The 24,926-nt window shown below is 36.7% G+C and overlaps 2 protein-coding genes across 3 annotated transcripts in view; one reads left to right on the top strand and one right to left on the bottom strand.

Annotated features, from left to right (window-relative positions):
* The window catches only part of LOC103101763 (sodium-coupled monocarboxylate transporter 1-like), a 228,164-nt gene that overhangs the window by 100,785 nt on the left and 102,453 nt on the right, over positions 1 to 24,926 (bottom strand). For both annotated transcript variants that reach the window (XM_056798700.1, XM_007503479.3), the window contains one exon: positions 2,931 to 3,043. In XM_056798700.1, the coding sequence (XP_056654678.1) occupies positions 2,931 to 3,043 (113 nt within the window). The remainder of the gene's footprint in view (positions 1 to 2,930; positions 3,044 to 24,926) is intronic.
* LOC100019849 (kinesin-like protein KIF16B) lies at positions 19,690 to 24,614 on the top strand. Its single transcript, XM_056798699.1, is given in 2 exon segments — positions 19,690 to 20,347; positions 20,349 to 24,614. Coding segments are annotated over 2 exon segments (3,666 nt in total). The 5' UTR covers positions 19,690 to 19,793; the 3' UTR covers positions 23,461 to 24,614.

The raw sequence follows: 24,926 nt of genomic DNA on the forward strand, positions 1-24,926 counted from the left end.
GGATATTTGGGTATTTTTCTTTAATAATTTCTTTTATTATGATGTCCAAACCTTTTTTTAAATATTGTTTTCAGATAGTCCAATAATTCTTAAATTGTTTCTCCTGGATCTATTTACTAGATCAGTTTTTAAAAATTAAGATAGTTTATGTTTTCTTCTTTTTTCCCATTCTTTTGGTTTTGTTTTATTGTTTCTTAATTTCTCATTAAATCATTAGTTTCTAGTTGTCCAATTCTTTTGGTTCTCCTTTTTTATTTCTTCTTGCATTTTTTCATTTCTCTTCCTCACTTTTTCTCTGCCTCTTAATTGGTTTTTGAAGTGCTTTTTGAGCTCTTCCAGAATCTTTTTCCAATCCAAATTTTTCTTTTGGACTTTGGTTGGAGAGATTTCTCATTGCAACTCTGAGCTTCTCTGATTTACTCCATCATCTTGGTTCCACCCCCACAATCCAAGAATACCAACTATTGAATACTTCTTTTCCTCTTTAATATATTTCACTTGCTCTTTTAATAAAATGTTTAAATGAAAGTTTGTTGGAAATGACTTTTCCATGTTCAGATTCAATAACAACAACTCATATAAATTCATTAGCTCAATCTCCTTTTAAAAATCTATCAGGTCAAAAATGTATAATATTTAATTTTATATTAATTATTCTATTCACTTCTTTTGATGGGGGTTGTCTTAAACTTTCCATATATAATGAAATGAGGAAATGCAATTTGTTGACAAGACATCTTATGTCAATGTCACATGTAGCTTTCTGTTTGTGTCGGAATACCTTGTGTTGGAATCATCTTCCAGACCAACCTTCTCCCTTTTAACCCCCAAAAGGAATTAATCTATTTAGCTTTGGATCTTTGATATTTCTGACTGGTATGAGAATATAAATTCATCTAATCAACTCAGACTAGCTGGTCCAAGATCATACTTCTCGCCAATCACCCCACATATCTTTGCAGATTACTATCAGTCATATTAATATAAACATCCCTCTCATCCTTGCAAGCTTTCTCCCTCTTACTCTGAGAACTATAAGATGAAGCCAATATTACTGAAAAGGATAGTACCATGGACAGATGTATAGCTTTAGGTTTCATGCCTGAGACTTCCTTGACTAGTAATGATGAACCTATGGCATGGGTGCCAAAGATGGCACACAGAGTGCTGTCTGTGGTCATGTGGCCTACCTCCTTCCCCCTCAACCCCCATCAGAGTTCAGTACTAGAAAGCAGAGGGACTTGGGCAGAGCTGCTCCATTCCCCTCTCCACCAGACCTAATGACATTTTTTTTTCACATCACCCACCCCTCTCCCCAGCAGCCCAATGGGAATACACTGGGGTAAGGCAAGGCAGCTTACAGGTGACAGAATTGAAGGTGAGTAGAGTGCATGAGCCACTGCCCTCCCCATCTCTACACTCACTGAGGATATTGATTCCTCACTTCACCTTCCCCTCTGCCCAAAAGTTCAGCAGGAGCATTTTCTCCCTCCCCTGTGTGGGGCGTAATGATAGCTGTAATGTAAGTGTAATTAGCTTAGTTAAGAATGGAGTGTAGTTAGATGTAAGGTTTATGAAAGGGATTTAAGATTTCCTGGGATACTTTAAGATTTGCCATGGAACCTTGACTAGGTCAGAGATAGAGAATTTTCGAGTGTGTGTGTCTTAAGAGTGTCAGTTGAGAAACTATCACGCACACCCCCCCTTTCTGGGACAGAGACTTGGAGATTGGTTGTTCCTGGCTTCTTCTCTGAAAGCAGGAGAGTTACTGAGCAACCTTTCGGAACTTCTCTGGGGGCCACCAGAGGGAAGTTGCTGGGAGAACCAGCTGGTGACTCAGACTGACAGAATTGATCTCCGACTGAAGGGAAGGAAGTTTGGCACTATATATATATATATATATATATATATATATATATATATATATATATATATAATTGTTAAGTTTATCATTTTGGAAATAGGTTTAGTGAGTTAGAATTCATAATTTAGATAGATTAGTGTAAAGTAAGCAGGATCACTATTAGTAATCAAGAAGCATTCCCACAAGGGAAAGATTGGTTGGGTAACTTATATAGAATTGATTAGTTAATAGGGAATCTCTTATTAATACTCATTCTCCTTTGACTTTCTCTTTTATACAGTTATTTATAGTTATAATAAATAGTTTTATATAACTGACCTGAGCAAAAGTTTCCTTCATTTATTTGAGCAGCCATTTTCCTCAATGTTGAACCTTAAGAACCTGTCCACACAACTGACACTATTGCTACTACTAATACCAATAATCAATAAGGGTAGATAACCTTTTCAACAGTGGCAAAGGTGGGGCAGGACATGTCCAGCATGTGGTCTGGGGGGTTGGGGTAGGGGTCCAGGTTCACCATCACTGTCCTAGACCAAAACTCAGTCTTCTGGCCACCATTCCTGTATGTGTGCTGTCCTCTCATTGGACTCTATGCTAAGTGATGACAGTGGCTGTCTCTCCCTAGCCATTGTATTTCACATGCTTTGTGTTTACGCCAGAGTAGGTGCTTAGGAAATGTCTTTTCAGTTGTTCAGTCCCCAATGTGCCTTCTCTGAAGCCATAAAGTGAGGTCCCTCCATATCAGTGCTTTTTAGAATCTCATTAGGCATAATGGAGCTAATAGAATTCTATTAAATATTAAGGGCCCAACATATTATGTAATTAAAGACACACCAATGCTATAATGTATTCTCATAACTTCATTTTACATAACAAAAATACCATTAAACTAATTGGATGAAATAAAGGAGCAAAAAGAAATAACTGAACTTGGAGTTATCAGGGTAACTGGTGTCTAAGTGGTTGGATTTTTGCCAAAAAAGGGATCCTATTTGTCCATTATCTTTTAGCCCACTCACAATGAAATAATATGAAAAATATAAAGTGTTCAGCATACACTTACATATTGCTTTAGAAATAATAGAAAGAGTCGCTGGCGAAGGGTCATGTAAAAATGGCTTGATAATATCTTCCATAGTTACAACAGCTAAGGCATTGATGCTGGAGGAAACGGTGCTGTAGATACAAAACGTTAAAAATGTTAAGATATATTAACTGAAATCACAAAGAATTAACTAGGAAGGACAATAAAGTAATAAAAAATCACCATTCTCAATATATTCACATAATAGTAATAAAACACCACTGCTTACCTATCTAATAGTCATAGTCACTGGAGAATTGTATAAAGCTCTGAGACACTGAGTGATTTACCAGGGTTCCAGAGATGTAAAGTATGAAAAGATATTTTTGTGTATATTATATATATATATATATATGTGTGTGTGTGTGTGTGTGTGTGTGTGTGTGTGTGTGTGTGTATACATATATATATAAGCACATATAATGTAGAGAAATAATGCAATGAAGACTTCTTGGCTTCAAGGCCAACTCTTTATCCACTACACCAAAACTAAAGACAAGAATAACACCTAACTAGTTGTTAAAAATAATTATAGCTTTTTAAAAATGTTTTTGTCATCTTTTTAAAAAGTAATAATTATTTTAACAACTATTGATATGTTATTTTTGCGTTTAGTTGTGTTAATGGCAAATGTTTTAATTACATGAACTTTTAGGAAGTTAACAGATCATCCATCAGCTCTCCTGAGTAGTTGAGAAAGAGCTGGAAGAAACTTGTTTGTGAATTAAATTTGTATCCATATTTTATAACTACCAAGGAAAAAAACAAGTTTTTTGGGGAAAATCCTCTAATAAATCTTGTACCTCTCACTTCATTATCCCACCTCTAGTTATAAATATCTTGTTTTAGCAAGAAAGAAAAAAGAATAATGACCTAGAAATCAGGAAATCCAAGTTCTGCCCATAGCTTTGGCTTAAATCCCACAACCCTGTGTCTTATTTTCTCCATGAGTTAGTCATATTCATCTTTTGTGCTTCACAGGATTGTCCTAAGAACCAAGAGGACTTGATTTAAGAAGAAGCACTGCAGGAGGAAAAGTCAAAATGGCAGCCTTGAAGGAGCAGAGAAGGTCAGACCTCTGAATATACTTCCTTATTGATCACAAACTTAATGGTCCTAGGGGACTGAAAATCAAACCTAACAACAAGACAGAACCAAGGAACCCTCCTGCTGGACTCAATTCTAAAGGTACACCCCCAAAAAGTCAGAGTCTGAGAACACTTGGGTTTAAGGGGAAGGCAGAAGGAAGGTCCCAGGACCCATCCCCCCATCCACCTAAGCGCTGTGCCTCTAGGAGCAGCAGGAACTTCTGGGCAGGCAAAGGTGCTGGTCTGGAGGGTGTACCTAACAAGCAGGACTGAGACAAGCTCAGAGCATCGAACACAGATGGCAGGGAAGGAGCTGGAGAGGGAGCATAGAGTTGACAACCTGGCCAGAACTGTGGAGATCCTCCATAATTTCTCCAGCCTTCCAGGAGGCTTTGGCCTCAGAGCACACACAGCCCAACCCAGTTGAACTTAATCCCATCAAAAGTCTTCAGAAATCAGGGAAACCCAAACTCTAACAACCCTCCGTCATTGACTGCTGGATTTTAATCCAATCAAAAGCCTCCAGAGGACAGGAAAGCTCAAACCCCAACAAGCCTCCTCCACAGACTGCACTGAGAGATCTTCTGTCAAAGCTCCAAGAGGGAAGACAGGGAGAAGCCTTCAAAACCAAAAAAAATGAGAGGAGTAATAGCACATACAAATATACAGAGCAAAAAGGGGTGAATATGAGCAAACAACAGAAAAAGAAGAAAGAAATTACAATAGATAGCTTCTATACAGCGAACAGAACAGAGGGGGAGGGATCAGCAAATGATAAAATCAGAAATCCCAGTGAATTGGTTACAGGCTTTGGAAGAACACAAAATGTAATTCAAAACACCATGGAGAGAGGCTGAAGACATTTGGAAAAAGAACTTAAAACTAAGATAAGTCATCTGGAAACAGAGGCACTTGAACTAAAATGAGAAAATAGTGTCTTGAAACCCAAAATCAATCAGATAGAAAATGAGGCAAAGAAGATGAAAGATGAGGTAAAGAGGATGAAAGATGATCTCCAAAGAAAATCATATCAGAAGGAAAAGGATGACCAAAAAGCCAGGGATGAAATCCAGTCTTTAAGAACCAGAATACAACAACTAGAATTAAGTGACCTCACAAGGCAGCAGGACACTATAAAACAAAACCAAAAGAATGAAAAAAATTGAGGAAAACATGAAGCATCTCATTCACAAAACAGAGGATTTAGAAAATCATTCCAGGAGAGACAACTTAAGAATCATTGGTCTACCATAAGACCATGACAAAAGAAAAAGTCTGGTCATCATACTACAGGAAATTATCCAAGAAAACTGCCCAAATGTTCTAGAACAACAGGGAAAAGTGGAGTTTGAAAGAATCCACAGATCACATCCTGTATTTAATTCCCAACTGACAAGGCCCAGGAATGTTATAGCCAAATTCAAGAACTATAAAGAAAAGATATTACAAGCTGCCAAGAAGAAGTCATTCAGATACCATGAACCACAGAGAGGATAACGCAGGATCTGGCTGCATTCACACTGAAGGATCGAAAGGCATGGAATATGATATTCTGGAAAGCAAGGGAAGTAGGTCTACAACCAAGAATCAACAAACCAGCAAAACTGACTATATTCTTAAAGGGGAAAGTATGGTCATTCAACAAAATAGAAGAATTCCATAAATTTGTAAAGAAAAGAACAGACCTGAAAAGAAAATTTGATGCCCAAGCATGAAACTCAAGAGTATCATCAATAGGTAATTTAAAAAAAGGTAAAAAACAAAAACAAAAAAATCAAACAACTCCCCCCTTTTTTAAGAGGCTCAATAAGTTAAAATGTTATGTATCCCTATAAGAAAAGAGGTCATTGGTAACTCCTAAAAACTGTTGGTATCACCTGGGCAGTTAGAAGAATTACAGTTGGAACAGTGACAAACTATATAGGATGAAAGGACAAGACATAAATTCGTATATAGATATATGCATGCATAAATACATATACATGTGTGTATATATGTATGTATATATATATATATACCACTAGAGCTACAAAAAAGAAGTTAATACTAAAAGAAATGGGAAAAGAAACAAATGGGGATAAATTTATATGTCACAAAGAAGCTCATGGTGGAAGGGTAGAGAACATCAATACACTGGAAGGGTAAAGAGGTTGGAGATAGGAAATAGTCAACTCTTACATGCCTTGAAACTGACCCAAAGAGGGAAGAACAATCCAATCCATTGAGGGAGAGAATAGATTTGTGCCCTATAGGTGAGTAGAAGGATAACAAACAGACTTGTGAGGAGAAAGCAGAACAAGGGAGAGAGAGGGTGGGAGGGTAAATTTAGAAAGACTACTGGGAAAATAAGGGGGGAATAGGAGGTCGAAAGGGAAGTAAAACAAGGGTGGGAACTAGGGGGACTGATTAAAAACAAACATTGGTGTAGAAGGAAATAGTGAAAGAAGAAAAGGCAGGACCAGGAGTAGAAATCAAAATGCTGGGAAATACAGAGCTAGTAATCATAACTCTGAATGTGAATGGAATGAACTCATCCATAAAACACAAGCTAATAGTACAGTGGGTTAGAATCCAAAACCCTGCCATATGCTGTCTGCAAGAAACACACATGAGGTAGATATGCATAGGGTAAACGTAAGAGGATAGAGCCAAATCTATTGGGCATCAACTGATAAAAAGAAGGCAGGAGTCACAATCATGATAGCCGACAAGGCAAAGTAAAAATAAATCTAGTTAAAAGAGATAGGGAAGGTAATTACATCCTGATAAAAGGCAGTATAGACAATGAGGAAATATCCACACTCAAGATGTATGCACCAAATGGCATAGCATCCAAATTTCGAAAGGCGAAATTAGTGGAGCTCAAGAATGAAATAGATAGAAAAATGATACTAGTGGGAGACCAGAACCTTCCTCTATATGAACTAGATAAATCAAACAAAATAAAAAATGAGAAAGACCTAAGAGAAGTGAATGAAATCTTAGAAAGATTAGAGTTAGTAGACATGTGGAGAAAAATAAATAGGGACAAAAAAGGAATATACCTTCTTTTCAGTAGCACATGGTATATTCACAAAGATTTACCATAGACTAGATCATAAAAACATGGCAAACAAATGCAGAAAAGGAGAAATAATAAATGCAACCTTCTCAAATCACAATGCAATGAAAATAATAATTAGTAAGGGTACATGGAGAGGTAAATCAAAAATTAATTGGAAATTAAATAATACGATTCTCCAAAACCAATTAGTTAAAGAACAATTCATAGAAACAATTAGTAACTTCATTGAAGAAAATGACAATGATGAGACATCCTTTCAAAACCTATGGGACGCAGCCAAAGCAGTACTCAGGGGGAAATTTATATCCTTGAGTTCATATATAAACAAATTAAGAAGGGCAGAGGTCAATGAATTGGGTATGCAAATTTAAAAAATTAGAAAGCGAACAAATTTAAAATCCTTAGATGAAGACTAAATTAGAGATCCTAAAAATCAAAGGAGAAATTAATAAAATTGAAAGTCAAAGAACTATTGACTTAAGAAATAAGACTAGAAGCTAGTACTTTGAAAAAACAAATAAAATTGACAAGATACAACTCAGTCTAATTAAAAAAAGGAAAGAAGAAAACCAAATTGACAGTATCCAAGATGAAAACTTCACCTCTAATGAAGAGGAAATTAAGGCAATCATTAAAAACAATTATGCCAAACTATATGGCAACAAATATGGCAATCTAGGTGATATGGATGAATATTTACAAAAATATAAATTGCCTAGACCAACAGAGGAAGAAATAAATTACCTAAGCAACCCCATATCAGAAAAGGAAATTGAACAAGACATCAAAGAACTCCCTAAGAAAAAATCCCCAGGTGCAGATGGATTCACAAATGAATTCTATCAAACATTCAAAGAACAACTTATCCCAATATTATACAAACTATTTGACAGAATAAGCAGGGAAGGAATTTTACAAAATTCCTTTTATGACATAAATATGGCACTGATTCCAAAGCCAGGCTGGTCAAAAACAGAGAAAGAAAACTGTAGACCAATCTCCTTAATGAATATACATGCAAAAATCTTAAATAGGATAGTAGCAAAAAGACTCCAGCAAGTCATCACAAGTGTTATTCACTATGACCAGGGAGGATTCATATGAGGAATGCAAGGATGGTTCAATATTAGGAAAATCATCCACATAATTGACCATATTAACAAACTGTCAAAAATCACATGATTATCTCAATGGATGCAGAAAAAGCCTTTGACAAAATACAACACCTATTCCTACTGAAAACACTAGAAAGTGTAGGAATAGAAGGGCCTTTCCTAAAAATAATAAACAGTATATATCTGAAACCATTAGCAAACATCATCTGCAATGGGGATAAACTAGAAGCCTTCCCAATAAGATCAGGAGTGAAACAAGGATGTCCTTTATCACCTCTATTACTTAACATTATACTAGAAACACTAGCAGTAGCAATTAGAGAAGATAAAGCAATTGAAGGTATTAAAATTGGCAACGAGGAGACCAAGCTATCACTCTTTGCAGATGATATAATGGTTTACTTAAAGAATCCTAGAGAATCAACCAAAAGCTAGTCGAAACAATCAACAATTTTAGCAAAGTTGCAGGATACAAAAGAAACCTGCATAAGTCATCAGCATTTCTATATATCTCCAATCCATTTCAGCAGCAAGAATTAGAAAGAAAAATTCCATTTAAAATCACCCTAGAGAATATAAAATACTTAGGAATCTATCTTCTGAGACAAACACAGGAACTATATGAACAAAACTACAAAACGCTCTCCATACAATTAAAACTAGATCTAAACAATTGGAAAAACATTGATTGCTCATTGGTGGGATGAGCTAACATAATAAAAATGAAAGTCCTACCCAAATTAATTTACTTATTTAGTGACATACCCATTAAACTACCAAAAAACTTTTTTACTGAATTAGAAAAAAAACATAATAAAGTACATTTGGAAGAACAAAAGATCAAGGATATTGCGGGAAATCATGAAAAAAATGCAAATGAAGGAGGACTTTCAGTCCAAGATCTCAAACTATACTATAAAGCAGTGGTTATCAAAACAATTTGGTACCGGCTGAGAGACTGAGAAAGAAGGATCAGTGGGATAGTCTTGGGTTAATGACCTCATCAAGATAGTCTATGATGAACCCAAAGATCCCAGTTTTGGGGACCAAAACCCACTATTTGATAAAAACTGCTGGGAAAACTGGAAGACAGTGTGGGAGAGATTAGGTTTGGATCAACACCTTCCACCCTACACCAAGATGAACTCAGAATGGGTGAATGACCTGAATATAAAGAAGGAAACTATAAGCAAATTAGGTAAACACAGAATAGTATACTTGCCAGATCTTTGAGAAAGGAAAGACTTTAAAACCAAGCAAGAGCTAGAAAAATCACAAAATGTAAAATCAATAATTTTGATTCCATCAAATTAAAAAGGTTTTGTACAAACAAAACTAATGCATCCAAAATTAGAAGAGAAGCAACAAATTGGGAAACAATCTTCATTACAAAATCTTCTGACAAAGGTCTAATTACTCAAATTTATAAAGAGCTAAACCAATTGTACAAAAAATCAAGCCATTCTCCAATTGATAAATGGGCAAGGGACATGAATAGGCAGTTTTCAGCCAAAGAAATCAAAACTATTAATAAGCACATGAAAGTGTTCTAAATCTCTTATAATGAGAGAAATGCAAATCAAAACAACTCTGAGGTATCACCTCACACCTAGCAAATTGGCTAAAACGGCCACAAAGGAAAGTAATGAATGTTGGAGGGGATGTGGCAAAGTTGGGACATTAATTCATTGCTGGTGAAGTTGTGAATTGATCCAACCATTCTGGAGGGCAATTTGGAACTATGCCCAAAGGGCGATAAAACACTGTCTACCCTTTGATCCAGCCATAGCACTGCTGGGTTTGTATGCCAAAGAGATAATAAGGAAAGATCTGTACAAAAATATTCATAGCTGTGCTTTTTGTTTTGGCCAAAAACTGGAAAATGAGAGGATGCCCTTCAATTGGGGAATGGCTGAACAAATTATGGTATATGTTGGTGATGGAATACTATTATGCTCAAAGTAATAATGAACTGGAGGAATTCCATGGAGTCTGGAACAACCTCCAGGAAGTGATGCAGAGCAAAAGGAGCAGAACCAGGAAAACATTGTACACAGAGACTGATACACTGTGGTACAATTGAATGTAATGGACTTCTCCATTAGTGGCAATGCAGTGATCCTGAACAACTTGGGGGAACCTATGAGAAAAAACACTATCCACATCCAGAGATAACAGTGGGAGTAGAAACACAGAAGAAAAACAATTGCTTGAATACATAGGTTGAAGGGATATGGTTGAGGATGTAGACTCTAAATGAACATCTTAGTGCAAACATCAACATGGAAATGGGTTCGGATCAAAGACACAAGTAATACCCAATGAAATTGCGAGTTGGCTGTGGGAAGAGTGGGTGGAGGGGAGGGAGGGAAATAATGTGATTACTGTAACCAAGGAATAATGTTCTAAATTGACTAAATAAACTTATTCAAATGGGAAAAAAATAAAAAAAATAAAAGATCACCCTAGTGCAAATATTATTAATATGGAAATAGGTCTTGATCAATGACACATTAAACCCAGTGGAATTGTGGCTCAGATAAGGGAAGGGAAGGAAAGAACATGAGTCTTGTCACCATGGAAAAATATTCTAAATCATCTAATTAAATAAAATTTTCAAAACTACAACAACGTATAACTGTGCCAGGCCCAATGCACCTCACACCTAATCCCCCTTGTTTGTCCCCCTCCCCACCTTCCTTTCAGGTCACAAATTCTCTATTACTTTAAAGTATAAAAATCCTGGATTCCTTCTTTCCAAACAAGGCAGACTCCACCTGCACCTGCCTCCCAGCCATTCATTTAATAAATTCCTCTTTTTTTTAAAGATTCAAAAAAAAGCAGCACTACAACTGCAAATAGAAGGACTATGTCAGAAATCCAGGGGAAGCCTAGGTGCTGTGAGGAGGAATGGGGGCAGCAGTCCAGGAGCCTCAAGGAAAAAGAATACTATAAGGAAAACAATGCAGCAAGCACCAACCATTACAATCCCCTACTGTGTCTAAAACCAGAGTCAAAAGGCAGACAGTGGCTAAAACCAACTTTTGAAAAACAGTCCGAGAAGTACTGTCTACACTTGCCAACCCATGAGAGAAGAGTACTTTTTCCTGCCTCCTTTATGGAATTGTTCCCACTTGTCCCCTCCTGTTTCTGCTGTGAGCTCCAAAAATTGAGCTCTGCCTATGAATTCCAAGCCCTACTGAAATGCTGTAGCCTCCTGCAACCTATGACCCGATAATGACCAGTGTCCAGTCTCAGTTACTCCCAAAGAATCCTCTCTAATACCCTCTACTAATGACTCGATCTGCTGGAATATTGGGATACTGCCTAAATGCTCTTAAATGTTTATTATAGTCCACTGATATTCCACCACATTTATAACTAGTTTAGCTAGGTGTCACAGTGATTTAGAGAGCCGGGCCTGGAGTCAGAAAGACCCGAGTTCAAATGTGACCTTGTTAGCTAAACTTCACCTCCTCTGGAAGAAGCATCCCTGGAACCATAGCAAGATTTTGTTTTGTATTGTGGGAGTCCTTTTTGCTCATTCTGTATGCCTACATCCTGACTCCGCACTTGATGTTAAGGCTCTTTACATTTCTGGAAAGAGGCTCTGGGTTGTCCTGGCACTGCTTTCTTGAAGTTTTGCTTTTTGTGTTATTCCTGGATCTCAGGGCGAGGCTAGAGACCTGTAAGCTTTCTGCATTCCTAAAGTGGTCTGATCCAAAGTCTTGATTGATGGCTCCCATTCTGGCCTGAGCTCTACCAATTCTTGACCTAGGTTTGGATCTGAATAATAGAAGATTACTGCTATGATCAGTCCTATCAGCCATCTGGGGAGTTCTGTTGGATTTGCTAGTCTTCTTATAACAGGCTAGCCTCAGTAAATCTAGAATCAGCTAATCACCTTCTAAAAGAAAACCCTAATGTAAAAGTTGCAGAAATGCCAAGATGCCAAATGCCAGATGCTAAAATCTAGAGCTTCAAAGTCACAAAAAAGTCATAAGTGAAGAACTGAACTACCAAGAGACCACAGTCAGGATCACATAGGAATTAGCACCTTCTGCTATAAATGAGAACACATTTAAAATATATTAAGAATAAATAGTATCACAGTTATCAAGGATAACATACTGGCACAGTTTTGTATGCTTTTATAGGGACAAAAATGGACCTTTAATGGAAGAGGATCCCTTTAATTTAATTTAATTTTAATTAATAAGGACTTTTTCTACCTCATTATTAAATTTAAAAAGAAAAAATCATTTTAATGAATGTGCACAGTCAAGCAAAACAAATTCCCACATGGACCATGGGAAAAATGCATCCCATTCTCTTAGTTGAATCTATCAAATTTCTATTAGGACATGGGCAAATAAAAAGATTCTCAAGAATTCTTGAGGAAAAGAACATAGCTAAATAGAAACTATGGAGCTTTATATTTACAAAGGTAAACAGAAAAATAGAAGAAAAAATTATTGGACAATTAGAAGGGGCTAATTAATGAAGTGCTAACATTCTGTTGGAAGAAGACAACAAGGTTCTCTTTTCAGGATTTTAATGTTTCAAAGGCAGTGATGGAATTGAATAAGATAAATAGAGGGTCTGAGGATACAATGATTCTACTCTTATGGTTTCATGGTGGAACGTAAAAGAGATGACAAAAGCATTAGGTAAGGGTAGAAGGGAAAAAAAGGAGATGGAACAGTTTCTCACAATTGATGTACCTGAGTTGAATACACTAATGTGGAACAAAGATTAAAGAGAGCAAGTACCAAATGAACCTCAGTCTCACTGGATCTAGAAAAAGGAAGATTGAAATCACATATATTTATATACATGCTAAAAGTTTGATATATGTGAAAGATATATCAAAATCAAAGAGGAATAAATGGAAGGAATAGAGGCAGGGAGGATAAGGTTAAACAAAGAATAAAAGTAGACAAGAGAAGAGTCATAAGCAAACAACTTTAATTTCAGAAAGTACATCCTAAACATATGACTAAAAGGAAAATAAAGAAAAAGTCTAAAACAGAAAAGTAATTGGTAGGGGAAGGTAGCAGCAAATTATGAAATGACTAAATCAACTATGGTGTGTGATTATAATGGACTATTTTTACATTGTATGAAATGGAAGAAACATTTTTGAAAGACATTAGGAAGACTGATGCAATGAGAACTGAAAACCAGGATAATTACTACTATAACAACATGGTAAAGAAAGACTTAAAACTTTGAATTAGCCACATTCACAGTTCTATTTTCTTCAAATACTTAGCACCCATTTGACCTGCCACCATTATGAGTTAGTAATTTAACATTCAAAAAATATTTTACTTTCCCAATAAGAGGTAATGACAATTATCAACATATGTATTCTAAACTTTATATGATCCAAATTGTTTCCCTTTCTCCTTTCCTTCAACCCCATGCCCACTGATTGAAAGTAATTTAACCTGGAAAATATATGTATTATCATACAAAACATGCTTCCATATTGGTCATTGTTGTAAAAGAATATTCATATAAAACCAAAACACTAAAATAAAAACACAAATAAACTAAAGTGGAAAATAATATGCTTTGATCTAAATTTCAACTTCAACAGTTCTTCCTCTGAAGGCTGATAGCATTCTTTGTCATAAGTCCTTCAGAAATATCCTAGATCATTTTGTAATTGAGAATATTTAAGTCCTTCAGAATTGATTATTATATAATACTACTGTTCTTGTATACAATGTTCTCCTGGTTGTGCTTATTTCACTTTACATCAGTTCATGTAGGACTTTCCAGCTTTTTCTGAAATCATCCTGCTCATCACTTCTTATGGTACATTATCATTCCATTGCCACCACATTCCACAATCTGTTCAGCCATTCCCAAATTGATAGATATCTCCTCAATTTCCAATTTGTTGCCCTGACTAAGACCTGCTATAAATATTTCTGTACAAGTAGGTCTTTCCCTCTTTTTTGATTTCAAGGTGATATAAGCCCATGGTACTATTGGACCAAAGAGTATGAACAGTTTTATAGCCTTTTTATCACAGTTTCAAATTGCCCTCTGGAAAGGTTGGATTGATTTGCAACTCCACTAACAATGCATTAATGTCCAAATTTTGCCACATTCCTTACATTAATGTTTTTAAGTGCCTACTATGTGCCATGTTGCTAAATGATGAAGATACAAAGAAAGTCCTAAGACAGTCTTTGCCTTCAAGAAGCTCATGATTTCATGGAGACAAACATGAAACAAATGCTTACAAAGCAATCTATATATGGGGCAAATAGAATATGAACAAAAAAGGGAAAGCATTGGAATTCAGAGGGGTTGCAGAAGGCTTCTTGTAAAAGGTAAGATTTCAATTAGGACTTAAAGGAATACAGGAAGGCCATTAGTTAGATCAAAGAAGGAGAGTGTTCCAAGACTAGGGGATAGTCAGAAAGAATATCCAGAGACAAGATATAAAATGTCTAGCTCCTGGCATATGGAAGAAACCAGCATGGTGGCAGTATCAAAAGCAAATATTCACTGGGCTGTGCCTAAATAAAAAATGTCAACCCTATCAAAATTAATTTATAATTTTAGTTTTATGCCAACCAAAGTCAACAAACTAAAATCTAGATCAAGACAAAATTACAAGATTGATTTGAAGTTACAAAGGGGAAATAATGGAGGAGAAATGAGAATGAAGGGAAAGTAGCACTTATAGGAGTCAAAGTATAGTATAAAATATTGAGTATTAAAAATATGGTAGAGCAAGGTAATGCAGTGGATAAAATGTCACACCTGGAATCAGGAGGACCTGAGTTCAAATCCAGACTCAAACACTTATTAGCTCTATGACCATGGGTAAGTAATTTTATTTATTTGCTTCTGTTTCCTCATCTGTGAAATGAAATGGAGAAGGAAATGCAAAGCACTCTAATATCTTTGCCAAGCAAACCCCAAATAGGGTCACAAAGATTAAGATATGACTAAAGGCCATAAAACTATTTGTTATTGGTTAAAGTATAGAAAAGTGCATAACTTGGAAAAAATAATAAAGAATACGAAAAATGATCAAATTTTCTTGGGGAAGAGCTTCCTATTTAACAAGAGTTATTAGGAAAATGGACAAACAATTGGATCAACATGAGTTTTAGAACAAGAATAACCAAAAAATGAATATAAGAGTGAAAGAACCAACAGGAAGACAGAGTGAAACAGCTTTCAAAAAAAGAAAAACCCAAAAGGTAAGCAAAAAACTTCTGGGATACAAGGGTGAGAAAAAAGCTGAGCAAGCAAGAAGCTGTAGCAAGGAGGGAAGATCAGGACAAGGGCAAGCCACATCCCCTCCACCTTATATCTGCTGTTCAAGATTTGGGAAACTATGTCCTAGCCAACATCCTGCCTGTACAAATAGAGGTAAAAGTCAACCCATAGCCCTTGAAATTTCAAACCTGTGGAGAAGTCCAGAATCCTAGCCCAGGAAATTCTATTTTGGGTTTGAGATAAGGATTTAGCTCACACTTTGGGGTGGTTAAGAGTACTAAGTACTAAATACTGAGTACTAAGTAATGGCCTTTTTTCCTAAACTCAGGGTGGAGGGCCAAGACAGGGACAACCAAGGGTGTGCCTGATTGGATCAAGTACACAAGTTTTGGACCTAATCAAGATCAGAGAGTGATCAAAAGCTTACACCTAAGCGTAAGGGAAGTCTTTAAGCTATTAGCATCAAAAGAGTCAATTGAATCAGCAGACAGAGGGGACCCTCATAACTATCAGCCCTCAGCCTATCACATCATCCTCTCAAGCCTAATTATAATTAGACAGGGAAAATGAGCAAACAAAAAAAAAACCTGGTTCTAAAGAATTTTTATGGAGACAAAGAGCAAGGTACCAACACAGAAGTGGGCAGTGAAAGCAAAGGAAACACATGCAAAGTTCAAATGAAAAATATGGATTAGACACGGATTCTGGAAAGCTTAAAAAAACAATTAAAAAACCAATTAGGTGAGGCAAAGGAAAAGAGGTGAAGAAAAATGAAAGTAATGTAAGAGGAAATAGTCCAATTGACAAAAGAGAACAAAAAACTGACAGAGGAAAATCAAGTCTTAAAAATCAGAACTGAACATATAGAAACTAATGATTTGATGAACAATCAAGTAGCAATAAAGCAGAGTCAGAGGAATGAAAAAAAAACAGAGTAAAACATGAAATATCTTATTGAAAAAACAACTGACCTAGAAAATAGATTTAGGAGAGACAATCTGAGAATTATTGGACTACCTGAAAGTCATGATCAAGGAAAAAAAAAACTGAGACATCATATTACAAGAAATTATCAAAGGTAACTGCCCAGAGATCCTGAAACGAGAAAATAAAATTGAAATTGAAAAAATTCACAGATTACCTCTAGAAAGAAATCCTCAAAGGACAACTTCCAGGAATGTAATAGCTAAATTCAAGAACCACCAAGACAAGGAAAAATACTTCAAACAGCCAGAAAGAAACCATTCAGGAGGGAGGAGGGCAGTGGTGGCAGCAGCACCAGCACTGGAGTGCGGAGCCAGAACAGGAGGAGGCAGCGGCAGTGGTGTAGGGAGCTGGGTGCTGGAGCTGGGCCCTGCTGCAGGTAAATGGCCCCGAAAGTTAAATGAAGCCAAGAAAACATATGAACAGAGTATTGTTACATATTTTGGGAAGAGCATATCAGAAAGTAATTGATCAACTGTTTTTGGTAACCAGTCATAATGAAGAAAATCAGTCTTAAGACCTTTCGGAAGTCTTTCAACTTGAATAAAAGTAAGGAAGAGAATGATTTTTGTGGTGGTTCAACAACCATCATTAACCACTGACTTTGGAAAAGATGATTCCTTGTTTAGTAGCTGCTATGGTACAGATTTGGCCAGCTGTGAAATCAACAGTGAAGATGAGAAAAGTGGAAAAAATCTATCCAAAAGTGAAAGCTTAATGGGTACATTAAAAAGGCAACTTTCAGGAAAACAAGCAAAAAAGCAAGGGCAGCCCACCATCTGTGAACTCAGCAGATGAGGATAGATACCTTCTCCTCTTCATCAGCTCCAATAGTCTTTAAAGATGTAAGAGCTCAAAGACCATTAAGGTCAACATCCCTTCGTAATCATCACTATATTCATACTCCATGGCCTCTTTGTCCCACAAACTCAGAGGAGACCTGTATCAAGATGGAAATAAGAGTGAAGACTTTGATTCACTCCTCCAATCCAAGCCCAGCACTGAATGGTGTAAATGATTTTCATGATTTGCAATGTATTCCAAGAACAAAACAGTGTATTAAAAAGTACAGAATCTCAAAATGGAGACCTGCATCTTCACATTGATGAAGACATGCCTGTAGTTATTGGACTTATGCCTCAGGACTACACTATTGTGCCTTTAGATGAGGGAATGTATCCTTTGGAAGGATCACAGTTATTGTCTGGACAGTTCTTCTCCCTGGAAGTGTCAACTGTTCCTTCTCAGATAGGAAGGAACTCATTCCATGAGGATGAGAGCCGGGTAGATCAGGTCATAATCAAATGACCTGTTAAAGGAATTACAAAAAAGAGATAATTTTTATTTAATAAAACAAGTGTTGTTTTTTTTTCACAGAGAAAATCAATCTGACTAGAAAAATAAACTACTGACTAGGGGAAATCTTCAAAGCAAACATTTCTGAATGGGGCCTTATACACAGGAAAACTATGTGTTTGTGCTATACACAAATATATGAAAGTAAGGATCCCTACCAAGAACAATTTCTAGAAGCAAAAATGCAAACTCAAGTAAGAATGCTCCAAATCACAAATAAGAGAAATACCATTAAAAAAGCTGTGATGTTTCACTTTATGTGTAGCAAATCTCCAAAGATAAAAAAGATTGAAACAGATAATGTTAGAGAGGCTGTCAGAAGAGAAGATCTAGGTTGTTGGTTGAGTTATGAATTGGCCCAATCAAAATGGAAAAGAATTTGGAACTATGCTATAAAAAGAACTAAAAGGTTCTATAGTTTTTAACATGCCGACACTGGCAATACTTTTGGGTATTTAGACCAAGGTGGCCATAATAGGGATTGAATGTAGCAAGAAAATGTATAATGCCCCTTTTATGGTAGCAAAAGTTGTTTTGAAATCTGTACCCACAAAAATCCCCAGATAAAAATTAATTAGAAATCATAAAAATTAAAGGAGAAATTACTATAATTTAAAGTAAAAGAAAAATTTAATTAAAAAGACTAGGGGTTGGTGCTTTGAAAAAACAAATAAAATAAATAAAGTACTGGTTAATAAAAAAATAAAGAAGAGAATTAACAATATCAAAGAAGAAAAGATCTTACCTCTAATGAAGAGGAAATTAAGGTAATTATTAAGAAGTATGTTGCCCAATTACATGACAATAAATGTGACAATCCAGGAGAAATGGATGAATGATTTACAAAATGTGAATTGCCTAGATTAACAAAAGAGGAAAAAGAAGACTAAAATAATCCCATCTCAGAAAAAGAAATTGAACAAGCCACCAAGGAACTTCTTTAAAAAAAATCTTCAGGGCCAGATGGATTCACAAGTGAATTCCATCAAACATCTAAAGAACAACTAATAACAATACTATACAAATTATTTGACAAAATAAGCAAAGAAGGAGTTTTAATAAATTCCTTTTATGACACAAATATGGCTCTGATTCCAAAGCCAGGGAGGACCAAAATCAGAAAGAAAACTATAAGCTAATCTCATTAGTGAATATAGATGCAAAAATCTTAAATAAAATACTAGCAAAGAAACTATAGCAAGTTATGAAGATTATTCACTATAATTATTTGGGATTTATACCAGGAATGCATGGATGGTTTAATTTTAGGAAAATCATCCACATAATTGACCATGTTAATAATAAAACCAACAGAAATCACATGATTATCTCAACAGATGCAGAAAAAATCCTTGAAAAAATACAATACCAATCCCTATTGAAAACACCAGAAATTATAGGAATAAAAAGACAATTCCTCAAAATAATAAACAGTATATATTTAAAACCATCAGCAAGCATCATCTGCAATGGGGAAAAGTCAGAAACCATCTCAATAAGATCAGGAATGAAGCAAAGATGTCCATTATCATCTCCATTATTTAATATTGTTCTAAAAATGCTAGCAATAGTAATCAGAGAAGAAAAAGAAATTGAAGCAATTAAAGTAGGCAATGAGGAAACTAAACTATTACTCTTTGCAGATGATATGATGCTATATATGATGCTTAAAGAATCCTAGAAAATCAACTAAAAGGCTAGGGAACATAATTAACAACTTTAACAAAGTTGCTGGGTGCAAGATAAACCTACATAAATCATTATTGTTTCTATATAAAACTCAGCAGTAGAAATTAGCAGGAGAAACTCCATTTAAAATCATTCTTGAGAGTTGCGGGTCCAGCTGCTGGTGAAGCGGGTTGTGGGGGTGTGGGGGGGCACGGAGTGGCGGTGACTGCGGGGCGTGTAGGGGAGGCAGTAGGGAAGACAGTAGGGGGCCCAGGGGTCAGAGGCCGAGCCAGTGCTGGCCGGGCAGGGATGAGCCATGGCATCAGTCAAAGTGGCCGTGAGAGTCAGGCCCATGAACCGAAGGGAAAAAGATTTGGAGGCCAAGTGTATTATTCACATGGAAACAAACAAAACAACAATCACAAACTTAAAGATTCCAGAGGGAGGGACTGGAGATTCAGGAAGAGAAAGAACCAAAACCTTCACCTATGACTTTTCCTTTTGTTCTGCTGATTCTAAAAGTCCAAATTATGTTTCTCAAGAAATGGTTTTCACAAATCTTGGCACAGATGTATTACAATCTGCATTTGAAGGTTATAATGCTTGTGTTTTTGCCTATGGGCAAACCGGATCAGGGAAGTCTTACACTATGATGGGAAATACTGGTGATTCTGGCTTGATACCTCGAATTTGTGAAGGTCTGTTCAGCCGTATAAATGAAACTACAAAATGGGATGAAGCTTCTTTTCGAACTGAAGTCAGCTACCTTGAAATCTATAATGAACGTGTGAGAGATCTCCTTAGGAGGAAGTCATCAAAAACCTACAATTTGAGAGTTCGTGAGCATCCCAAAGAAGGACCTTATGTTGAAGGCAAAATTTGATTCAGAAATGCCATGTGAAACTGTGAGCAAGATCCACTTGGTTGATCTGGCAGGGAGCGAAAGAGCAGATGCCACTGGCGCTACCGGGGTTAGATTGAAAGAAGGAGGGAACATTAACAAATCCCTAGTTACTCTGGGAAATGTCATTTCTGCCTTAGCTGATTTATCTCAGGATGCCGCATACCCTCTTGTAAAGAAGAAACAAGTATTTGTGCCTTACAGGGACTCTGTTTTGACTTGGTTGCTAAAAGATAGCCTTGGAGGAAACTCTAAAACTATCATGATTGCCACTATTTCACCTGCTGATGTCAATTATGGAGAAACCCTAAGTACTCTTCGATATGCAAATAGAGCCAAAAACATCATCAACAAGCCTACCATTAATGAGGATCCTAACGTCAAACTCATTCGTGAGCTCCGAGCTGAAATAGCCAGACTGAAAACTCTGCTTGCCCAAGGGAATCAGATTGCACTATTGGACTCTCCAACAGCTTTGAGTATGGAGGAGAAACTCCAGCAGAATGAAGCAAGAGTACAAGAATTGACCAAAGAATGGACAAACAAGTGGAATGAAACTCAAAATATTTTGAAAGAACAAACGTTAGCCCTGAGGAAAGAAGGAATTGGAGTTGTTCTGGATTCTGAGCTGCCTCATCTGATTGGCATTGATGATGACCTTCTGAGCACTGGAATAATCTTATATCACTTGAAGGAGGGTCAGACTTATGTTGGCCGAGAAGATGCTTCAACGGAACAGGATATTGTTCTTCATGGCCTGGATTTGGAAAGTGAGCACTGTGTCTTTGAAAATGTTAATGGAACAGTGACTTTAATACCGCTGAATGGATCCCAGTGCTCTGTGAATGGAATTCAGATCCTAGAAGCTACGCACCTAAACCAAGGTGCTGTTATACTTCTTGGGAGAACCAACATGTTTCGTTTTAACCACCCCAAGGAAGCTGCCAAACTTAGGGAAAAGAGAAAGAGTGGACTTTTGTCTTCCTTCAGTTTGTCAATGACCGACCTCTCAAAGTCATGTGAAAACCTCTCAGCTGTCATGTTGTATAATCCAGGGCTTGAATTTGAGAGGCAACAACGTGAGGAACTGGAAAAGTTAGAAAATAAAAGGAAGCTCATTGAAGAAATGGAAGAAAAACAAAAATCTGACAAAGCAAAATTAGAACGAATGCAACAAGAAGTGGAGTCACAGCGCAAGGAAACAGAAATAGTACAGCGACAAATCAGGAAACAGGAGGAGAGTTTGAAACGCCGTAGCTTTCATATTGAGAGTAGACTAAAAGATTTGCTAGCTGAAAAAGAAAAATTTGAAGAGGAACGGCTCAGGGAACAGCAGGAGATAGAACTTCAGAAGAAAAGGCAAGAAGAAGAAAGCATTCTCAAAGTCAAGGAAGAGCTCCATTGGCTACAAGAACTCAGTAAGAATGAAAAGGCTGAGAAGATACAAATTTTCAGAGAACTTGACAGACTTAAAAAGGAAAAAGATGAGCAATGTGCCAAGTTTGACCTAGAAAAAAAGAGACTTGAAGAGCAAGAAAAAGAGCAGCTGTTGCTTGTTGCACATCTTGAAGAGGAAGTCAGAGAAAAACAAGATATGATACAATTCCTGAAGCAAGGAGATGTCCAACGGCTAGAAGAAGAAATAAGGGACCTTGAAGAAATCAGAGGATCTCTTTTGAAATTTAAAGAAGTCCGGTCTCAAGGGGATGAAGAAGATGGTGAAGAATTAGAGAAAGCACAACTTAATTTCCTGAACTTCAAGAGAAATCAACTTGCACAGTTGATAAATTTGGAAAAGGATCTAGTTCAGCAGCGAGATCTCCTTGAAAAAGAAGTGGTAGATGAATGGGAAGTTCTAGAGCATTTAACAGGTGTCACTGAAGATTTGAATTTGCTCAAAGTAAATGATGAAAGTCTCTTAAAGGCAACACAGGTGGCCCAAGACTTGGAGAAAATGAAGCCAGCAGAATACAGGCTGCAGAATAAAAAACACCAGCTTCAGTACCTCACACAGAATCATTTGCCAGTTTTGTTGGAAGAGAAGCAAAGAGCTTTTGAAATCCTTGATAGAGGTCTTCTTGGCTTAGATAACACACTTTATTTGGTTGAGAAAGAAAGGGAAGAAAAAGAGGAACAGCTTACCCAGTACAGAGCCAATGCCAACCAGCTGCAGAAACTCCAAGCCACTTTTGAATTCACTGCCAATATTGCTCGTCAGGAAGAGAAAGTTAGGAAAAAGGAAAAAGAAATTCTTGAATCCAGGGAGAAGCAACAAAGAGAGGCACTAGAACAGGCTGTTGCTAAACTGGAAAAGAGACATACTGCCCTCCAACGCCGCTCCATTTTGGATTTGGAGATTGAAGAGCAGAAACAAAAGCTGGCCACTCTTAACAGCAATAATAGTGAGCAGTCAGGTCTCAGGGCTTGTCTAGAGTCGGAACAAAAAGCCTTAGAACAGAACCATGAAAGGCTTAATGCTTATATTGAAGAAGAAGTGCAGCGGCGTCTGCAGAATGTTCATCCCAGGTTTGGAGATGCCAACATCTATTTATCCCAGTCTAAAGAACTGCCAAAGGATAATGAAAAACTTCACAATGGCACTATTCAACGTAAGCTTAAATATGAGCGGATGGTTTCTCGCTCTTTGGGAGCAAATCCAGATGACCTTAAGGACCCAATTAAAATTAGTATTCCACGCTATGTTCTCTGTGGACAGGGAAAGGATGAACACTATGAGTTTGAGATAAAGATTACTGTCCTAGATGAGACATGGACCATATTCAGGCGTTATAGTCGTTTTCGAGAAATGCATAAAACATTGAAGTTAAAGTATCCAGAGCTTGCTACTTTAGAATTCCCCCCAAAGAAGCTCTTTGGGAATAAAGACGAAAGAGTCATTGCAGAACGCCGGAGTCATTTAGAGCAATACCTCAGGAATTTTTTCAATGCGATGCTTCAATCTGCAACATCCCCATTGCACATTGATAAAGTGGGCCTGACTCTTTCGAAGCACACCATCTGTGAGTTCTCTCCATTCTTCAAAAAAGGAGTGTTTGACTACAGCAGCCATGGGACTGGCTAGAGCTGGAGCCTGAGTCTAGCTGCAAATGCAGTGCCTTCCTCTAAGCAAGATTCCTCCAGAAATACAAATAAAACTCTCGTGCAAAGGTCTCCACCTAAGTCTTCACAGCTAAAAACAGATATGCAACAATTCTTTCCTTTACCTTTTCACATTTTTCCTACTTAGTGCCTGTGTTTGGGAATTGAATGTTGTAACATTTGTTTCTGCCTGTGGTTTCCATGGCAAGGCGCAGTCACTGTTCAACCCCAGCTGAATATGGCTCTTTCCTATTGCTCAGACAATTCATTTCCATATGGCAAGATTGCTTCTCTTTAACTTTTGCTCTCCCAATCCAGCTTACCATTTGAGAGAACCTGGTAATGTTGAATTTCCTTTTTTACTAAAATAGAGCTTCATATCCCCCTTCCATTAGATCATATTAGCATTTCTTCCCAAGAAAGACATTTTTAATTACTTGAGTTTATGTTTGTTTGTTTTCCTCCTGGACTGACAGCTTTTGTATAATACCCAAAAGTTAATGTTTACAAAGAATCTCATGTTCTGCAAGAGAATTTCAAGGCAAATCATGTTGCAAGTCTTCCATGCTTGACTATTTGGATATAAGCTGCATCACTTGAGATGGATATATGAAACACATGCAGACAGGATATTCATTTGACCTTGTTAAGTCAAGTTAGAATGTCTGTTTTCTAATTTCTTAGAATGTATCTGTCTTGCACTCTCCTGCTTTCTCAGGAAAGCGTCATATGAGTACAGAGCAAGTCATATTTTGAAAGGCTCTGTTGTTCATGTTTATGTTACATTATCTATAAGTGCTTCGGTGGAAATATTAGAATTTACAGTGTTTTACTAAATAATACTAAAATTACTCAGGACTTATGTAGAATTGCATATATATATATATAATGTGATATCTGCTCTGTAGTGTATAAGGAAAAATTGTAAGTAGAAAAAACATATGTATGTGCAGATTGTATATATTCTCATCCACAGGTTTATATATTATATATATAGACATATTCTTATTGATCAGTTGTATCAAATATATGAACACTCATACAGAATTATTAAGGGGCATCACAAAGGTATTTGCTTCATGCAAAATTGAAATTGAGCTGCTATCAATATTAAATGAAATTATGGAAAAAAAATAAAATAAAATCATTCTTGAGGGGGCAGCTGGGTGACTCAGTGGATTGAGAGCCAGTCCCAGAGACAGAAGGTCCTAGGCTAAAATCTGGCCTAAGCCTCAGACACTTCCCAGCTGTGTGACCCTGGGCAAGTCACTTAATCCCCATTGCCTAGCCCTTCCCACTCTTATGCCAGTATTGATTCCAAGACAGAAAGGTAAGGGTTTTTAAAAAATAAAATCACTCTAGACAAAATAAAATATTTAGGAAACTATCTGCTAAGACAAATTAGGAATTATATGAATACAAATACATAGCACATTTCATATAATTAAA

This window comes from Monodelphis domestica, chromosome 5 (assembly GCF_027887165.1).
Source record: "Monodelphis domestica isolate mMonDom1 chromosome 5, mMonDom1.pri, whole genome shotgun sequence".
In the NCBI taxonomy this organism is placed as follows: Eukaryota; Metazoa; Chordata; class Mammalia; order Didelphimorphia; family Didelphidae; genus Monodelphis; species Monodelphis domestica.